Here is a 7,939-nt window from a genome sequence, read left to right as displayed (position 1 = left end):
TCCCCAGTTTATGTACTGAGCATGATGTCACATGGTATGGAATATCCCTTTGGCCAGTTGGGGTCAGCTGTCCTGGCTGTGCCCCCTCCCAGTTCCTTGTGCACCTGCAGCCTTCTCAGTCGGTAGAGCATGGGAAGCTGAAAAGTCCTTGACTAGTGTAAGCACTGCTTAGCAACAACTAAAACATCGGTGTGTTATCAACATTGTTCTTGTCCTAAATCCAACACACAGCACTGTACCAGCTACTAGGAAGGAAATTAACTCTATCCCAGCCGAAACCAGGACATTCATCTTTGCACCCTCTCCCTCTCTCTATCCCAGCCGAAACCAGGACATTCATCTTTGCACCTCTCTCCCTCTTGAATAAAGGCAATACCCTGAAGCAAATGACTATAGGAAAAGCATAGGAGAAAGGATGGTCATGCTCACAGAAGCAGCAGCTGTCTTTTCTCATAATCATTTGCTGAAGCACGTGGAGAAAGAGGTCACATGGTAAGAAAAAAGAGAAAGAAAGGAATAGAGAGAGAGAAAAGAATATCCATCAGATACTTCTGAAAGTGATAAGATAGGATAGTGTTCAGGGCAGTGATGGGCTGGACAACAGGGATTTATCATTAAAAAAGAGTGACATCATACTGTCTTCTCTTGTTATACATCCCATTTTCACCCATGTCCAATAGAGCTACAAAATCAGTGTTATGTTTTTCAGGTTTTAAAAGGCTACCAACTAACATATTTCCTCTGCTCCTAACTCTTTTAATATTTTGGTTGGATTTCAGATGCTCATTGTTAGTCCTCAGATCAAATGTCAAATAAGATCACCATTACATAGATGTGTTTGTCTGTGCATGTGTTACAAGGCCTTTAAGCAAAAACCCAAAAAAATCCACCCTTGGTGATGCTCTGGTCTTTCATTAAGCACTAAAGATAAATTTGGCTTTCTTTCTGCATTTCTGGGAACATAAAGGTGAATATTTCAAGTGTATGAAACAAGGAAAACCCCATCAAAATGACAGAGAATCAATGCCATGAAAACATCAAGTAAATCAGTTGAGTGGGCACAGCTATAGTATCAGCCAGGAAGAGCAGAGAAACAAATGAAGGTTTAACACTGATTCTGTACAAAATGTTATCCATCGTGCATTACATGCTTAACTTGTGCCTACATTAGAAGCCAGTTGCTATGGCCCTTGTTCAGCAAGACATTTATGGGACAAACTGTTGGCATCTGGGTAGTGCTACTGACTTCACTTGATTATATATCCTTAAATTCTTAAAGTTAAGCACATACTGACACAGCTTTTAAAAGTAGCTTCTTATTAAGAATGCAATAATAAGATGAAAGATTCAGGTATAGAGAAGATAAAGGATTTATTAAACAGAAACTGATGCATGCTGCTTATTATTTGTCTTGCTTCTGTTTCACAATTCAGTAGACAGTATGTCTAAATGTGGCATTTTCTACCTTTCAAATTCCATGACAGCTATTGCAAAACATTAGCAATAGTAGAGTAGTAACTTTGAATTCTTGAAGGAAATTAAATCCTTTATTGAAATTAAATTCACTGTGCTAATTGTTTTCTATGTTGTTTTAAAAAAAAAAAAACATTTTGGTGAAAAGTACAGCATTCAGCACACACAAGTCATTATTTCACTAACAGGAATAAACAAATCTTCTCCACCTCCTTCATTCTATCACTTAAAATGTGAAATGACTGGCCCACCTCCTAAGGGACTGTAGATAAATTTGCAACCTTTCTTCTGAACCTAATAAAAGAGTATTAATCAAGGCAAATGTGATGATGTTTTGATGATGATGCCATCTGTACACTAGGAATTGGACTGGATCTACAACACTTTGCACTATGTAAGTAGCCAGCAACAGTGTTCATTCATGTTGCAGAAACCCTTCAACTTTTAGGCAAATTCACTCGCAGATAGAATAAACTCTAAATTATCTTAATTCCAATGATGTCCTGATTATCGTAATATCTACCTACAGCATCGAGGTAGGGAGAGCGTTTGTGATTTATGTCACAGTTGCACTTAGAATCTTATTGTTTAATTCTTAGACATACATAACAGTAATTATTATTCATACACTTGTATAAAACTAGCTCAAGGAATGATTGTAACACAAAATAAGACTGCAGGAAGTGTGATTAAGAATTTAGCAACATATTTTTTGTACACTATAATCACATTTGATACTAGATTCTTAACTAAGCCAGAGATCACGCTGCTCTACACCTTGGTTTCAGTGAGACACTTGAATTATGTAGGGATGTTCTGGACTTGAAGCACAGAGTTTTATTTATCTCAAAATTCTAATTTTCTAATGCTAACATTAGAAAAAAAAAATCAAAACCTTTTCTGAAGTTGTACAGACAGCTTGCATATTAATTCAAATCATGCAATACAGTATACCCTAAAATTAGAACCACCAACATAGTTACTTGGTATAAAAACTAATACTCTCTCTGGTCTACGTGTAATTCCTGTTTGTTGTGTAAAAATGTGCTTATTGTAAGTATAATATCCCCTTGAATTCATTCTCTGTTTAACCCTTATGTTCTGTTTTGTCATAAATCAAATCACAAAATGACTACAACAAAGGTGCTCTCCTTCCACTGTATTAGTGCATTATCTGGCAAAATAGAATCCTGATCCCAGCTATGACTCCCAGCCACCATGAAACAAATAATCGATACAAACGATAAAGGGTTACTTACCAGGAAATACAGTTCCTTTTAAATATCCAATAACATTAGAAATTGTCTTGTAAGTTGTGACTGACTGAATATTTAGACTGATTATTTTTTTGCCTGTTAAAAGATAAAAAGAAAAAAAAAAGAAAAAGAAAATATCAAACTTGTTTAGTATTTTAAATCTACAGGATGCAGATATAAATTCCCCATACATTAAAAAAAAAGTAAAAACAAAGGGGAAAAAAAAAAGATACTGAAGAAGAACCAGAGATTAAAACATAAAATATTACAGTATTTTCTTAGTCCCATTTTAGCAGTGGGGTTCAAAGCTGGAATCTCAAATGAGATCTCTACTCCTTGAATTAAAAGATCATTCAATTCACCCAATAAATGCTGACAGAATACAACAGGAAAAAAAAAAAGAGCGTAGGATTTACATAATTCTACGATAAGGAAATTTGTCTTAATCTTTATAGGTTTTTCTCACCTAATCCTTCACTCAGGTCAATCTTTCAATAACATTCACAAAATTATACCTGGTTTATATTACACTACTCTTCTGGAGAAAACCCCTTATGCTAAATCAGATGGGAAAAGTTAGACCTCTGCATTACTAATCACTTTGCCAGCATAGCCTTTGGTGATATACTTGTGAACTTATGCCAACAAATGACAGCTTTTGTTGGGTTAGCTGGTATCAACTGAGGAAATGGTGTAAATACAAGGGCAGAAAAATTCCAAAACCTGCCAATATGTAAGGGACCTGCCAGTATCGCTATGCCAGTTGAGACTGTAGCACAGGATAAAGCCAGAGAAAAGTAAATGTCTTAGTTAAAATAGCTTAAAAAAATTAACTGTCCTTTGCTGAGAATTACTGTCGTTCCCTCTGTCCCGCAGGTGGGACACACTAACCATACCAACTCCTGCAGTTTGTGGCAATGGAAACAAAACAACTAACTACAGGGAGCTGCTGATACCTTTAAAACGTTTCATTTGCATTATAATAGACTGTATTAACATTCATCTCATCTGAAAGGTCATAACTTCTATCTGAGAAAAGTGAAAATGTCTTAAACTGCTCTAACTTAAATGATAGCAATTGTCTGACAATAACCACTGTGTCATCCTAGACCTTCAGGGAGGTTCTCTTACATCCAGCATGCTGCACCACCCCCACAGATGCCTGTGTTTAAAGGCATCTTTGAGCCAGAATTCCTTCAACGTCCATATCCCAACTGTCACAGACCAAAATTAAAATATTCCACGGATCATTTTGCTCTCTATCTCCCAGGCTATTATCCTCCCACAGATGTATTTCTAACAGTTTGTTTCCTGGCTTTGTTTCCTGAGATGTGCGGAATACGCAAGTGGGGAGTTTACTGCAACGTGTAAAATAAAAACAATACATCCCTACGATACTGTTCTTCAAGGTTCATTTGCTGGTACTTCATCTGGTAAACTTACTTTAAAATTCTCTTAAAATAAAATCCAATATACTTTCATTCACTAGTCTTCATTGATATTTGAAAAAAGCAAACCAACTGCAAGGATCTTTCTTTGTTTCAGAAAAAATTTGCTAGCGGTATTTATTCTACTTTTTACTTAGACAAAACCTCCTCTGTTATCAATAGGTGTGTCCTCTATGTGACAACTCTGTCTTTGCTAGAACACAACAGAAAAGAAAATGCAAGTCAAGCACAGTTAATTAAAAATAAACCACACCACACTATTTTGCAATAATCAATCACAGCAACTTAATATTTTGATCTGTCATGCATATGTCGGGGTTCAAGTCGTAACTAACTTTGCGCTTCTTATGTAAGTTACTGTAAGGTTTATTAACACCATGTGATGATGAATTGTGTTTGTTCTATAAATCTACAGATATTCTTGATTTTTTAACAAATATTTCATTTAAAAAAAAAAAAACAACCCAAAGGGTTCCCAGCACTGTACTGTCACCTATGTTCTTTTTTTTGGCCTTTTTAAACAATGTGAAAACAGCTCATGGCATCCATGTTGACTTAGCAGTTTAAATTTAATCCTACAACACTTTAGATATATGTTTCTTTAGGCCCCATTTCAGACAAAAAGAAGATAAATCCTTTTGAAGACAACTGACTTAACTGTTTTTCCTTAATCAACGTCAGCTATCCAGTCTTCAACTGACAATAAAGAAATAGAAAATTAACTTCTGGCAATACACATATTCTGGAATCAGATATTCAAGTTAATAGTCATGTAACACAGTAGTCAGCTTAAAGTGACTTGGGCTTAAAGGCTTAGTACACCAGATGAAAAGGCTGAAAGTACTCTTTGGAGTATACAGCAGAAGTGAAATTTAATCCCCTTTAAACAGTTCTGACAACAAACCTCTCTTCCCAATGCTGTATTTCAAAGATCTTGACAACTTTCTCTCTTTTTTCTGTATTCTCTGGAAAACTAAGAGGAGACTTTAGCTTAACATTATTTGGGATACTCTTTGAGTTTATGTAAGCCAAAAGCTACTTCTGAAATGGAAGAAAAGTATTGTCAGTATCTTTTACTTATTTACTTCTTGACTTGAAATCTGTAAATTGTCTCATACCAAATGACTACCTTCTCCTCTCACAATTACATAGTTATTTTTAGAAATGCACGGTTATTTCCCACTCATTTCACTGACAATTTTAGAACTTCAGATGAGAAAAAACTACTACTTGTAGCCTGAAAAATGAGTTATATTTTATTTCTTTTTTTGCTTTTAACTTTATCCCAAGCTCATACCAACACAGAGGAGTAAAAGTCTGAGCCCGATTTTCAAACATGTTGGTTAAATTCTTGAACACTGATCATACTAAACACCTATACTCAGACAGTTTTCTGAGCATTCCTTTGAGTACTGGATTTTAAAAAGCTTCATTAGGGACTCAGGTTTGAAAATTTAACTCATTTGGAAAGTTTTTTGCTACTCATATACAAAAATTTCCCTACTTGCATATTTAACTCCAGTATAGAAGCATCAAGTACTCACTGAATTCATGCATTTCGATAACATAGTTCTTGGATCATAAAACCAGAAGTTATTTCAGAAGATTGCAGAAACAAGGTACATTGAATAACTTCCAGTAACCCAGTTTTTAACATGAATATAATTCCTGCTGAAATCAACATAAACCACACTTGAATAAAAATACATCTGTTTGAAATGACAATTAAAGTAAAGCTTTCAAACATCATCAAACATCCATGGCCATGCAGTACTTAGGGGACACTAATTCAGCTGAGGTAGTCAGGATAAAATTACATTCAACAGATTGCTTGTTCCAGTCATTCAAAAACCTTACGTCAGGCTCTAATAACTCAACTGCTAACTTTTTGAGCACGCGCTACCAAGCTTTTCAGACACCCCTAAAGGCTAATAATTTTTTTAATAATGAAAGCTACAGTTTTCATAGTTATTTGCCCCAAGACCTAAGGCTTTAAAGTACTATCAAATACCACAGAACATGATGATACAGTAAGAACTAACTGCACTCAATGTAGAAACACCATAAGCTATTTACATATAACTAATAATCAAATATGTCATAGATTTCTTATATTCCATTGGTGATACCGACGGAATAATATGGACTGGTACGTAATATTTAGAATATCCTGTTAAATACACCGATATGATAAGTATACATTAAAACATATATAACAGCAGATTTTGCTGTCATTTGAAACAAATGCTTCATTTTCATTAGACATTTTCTAGAATAACTGAATAAAATTCCAAACTACTACTACCATATTATACTGCCTAGTTAATGGGCTTTTGAAATCTTACTAGACTGTGAAAAATATATTTTAGTTACTTAGCAGTATTTCATCATGTCAATTTGAGTGCACAACCCTATCTACTCCATATTTTACATCAGTTTTCAATTAAGTTCAAACACAGGACTTTAAATGAAGAAATGTAAACATCATAAATCAATACTGAATCTAGGACAATGTACAGTATTGTTGAATTATAAAATGACTTGTGGAGGAATATGTCAAAACTCCTAGACAGTTGTCCCTGTAACAAAAAGCCTTTACTGGTTTTTTATATAAGCAATACACCACCTAAATTCAGTCTCTTTGAAATCTAGTATCCCTAATTTTTTTCCCTACTAGATTTTTATTTGATTAACCAACTATGCTGCCTATTAAAAATATATTCTCCTTTTTAAATGGATATTCATAGGCCCCGAGTCCTCAAGTCCAAACTTGATCTGAAGAGCTTAATGAATAAACTTTTTGCTATTTCATAATATTTTCTGATCTACAGTATGGAATCCAACAATAAATCTATTCAGATGAAAAGCTTTTGAAAATAAGTGATGTCTAGAATAAAGTCCTTTAAGGAGGTTCTAAACTGGGATGGCATAATATGATACAGAATAAATGTGTCACACTCAATATGAAAGATAGTTATGAATTTTGAGAATGCTTCATATTGTATAGTTGAATTTCATCATCTCACACTACTTTGAGAGATTCTTTACCTGCCTTACAGCAATCAAAACCAAAACATCACCCAGGAAAATAATGGCACAGAACAGAATTCTGAAAAATCTATCTTGATCGGTTACAATTCTGGTAGAAAAACTCTTGGGGCTTCAGGTAGGAGTAGAGAGAACATATACAAAAAAAATGCTTCACGCTGTTTATGCCTAATTCTTTTCATTTAAAAAGAGAACAGAATTTAAAGCAACCACAAAAAAAAAATTCCAAGAGTACTGGTATAAATGTTTGTACATTTTAATATACAATATGTCTGTATTACATCTGACTTCCCTATTTAGCATGTACTTCTTTAAAATGCCAGTAAGCAATATCTGCAGAACATCATTATATTTCTACTGTTATGTACAATGAATTCAAATTTGGTAGATACAGTAACATGCACTGCCACACAATATGCTTGCATTCTTCTCTATTCATTTTCTTGGATTTATGTTTAGCATAGTGCAAATACCTAGAAATTATGGGATTGCTTGCAAATTGATATCACAGCGTATGATGGCACAGCCAGAGTTTATTAAATATGGTACTCTTTCTTTTCTCTGACAGGTAGCAAGCTACAAAGGAGAAACACATGTAACAAAATCACAAGGCTGTAGCCTAATAGGAGGATATCATAGAATCACAGAATCATAGAATCATTGAGGTTGGAAAAGACCTCTAAGATCATCGAGTCCAACCGTCAACCCAACACC

General features: G+C 34.5%; 1 protein-coding gene across 1 annotated transcript in view; it reads right to left on the bottom strand.

The window, feature by feature from the left end:
• NAALADL2 (N-acetylated alpha-linked acidic dipeptidase like 2) overlaps positions 1-7,939 on the bottom strand; it is a 310,350-nt gene that overhangs the window by 135,973 nt on the left and 166,438 nt on the right. The window contains exon 7 of the mRNA XM_009288028.2: positions 2,733-2,825. Within this exon, the coding sequence (XP_009286303.2) occupies positions 2,733-2,825 (93 nt within the window). The remainder of the gene's footprint in view (positions 1-2,732; positions 2,826-7,939) is intronic.

The sequence above is a fragment of the Aptenodytes forsteri genome, unplaced genomic scaffold (genome assembly GCF_000699145.1).
Source record: "Aptenodytes forsteri isolate BGI_AS27 unplaced genomic scaffold, ASM69914v1 Scaffold72, whole genome shotgun sequence".
NCBI classification, from domain to species: Eukaryota; Metazoa; Chordata; class Aves; order Sphenisciformes; family Spheniscidae; genus Aptenodytes; species Aptenodytes forsteri.
Note: the sequence above shows the minus strand (reverse complement) of the source record. Positions and strands in the feature narration are given on the sequence as shown.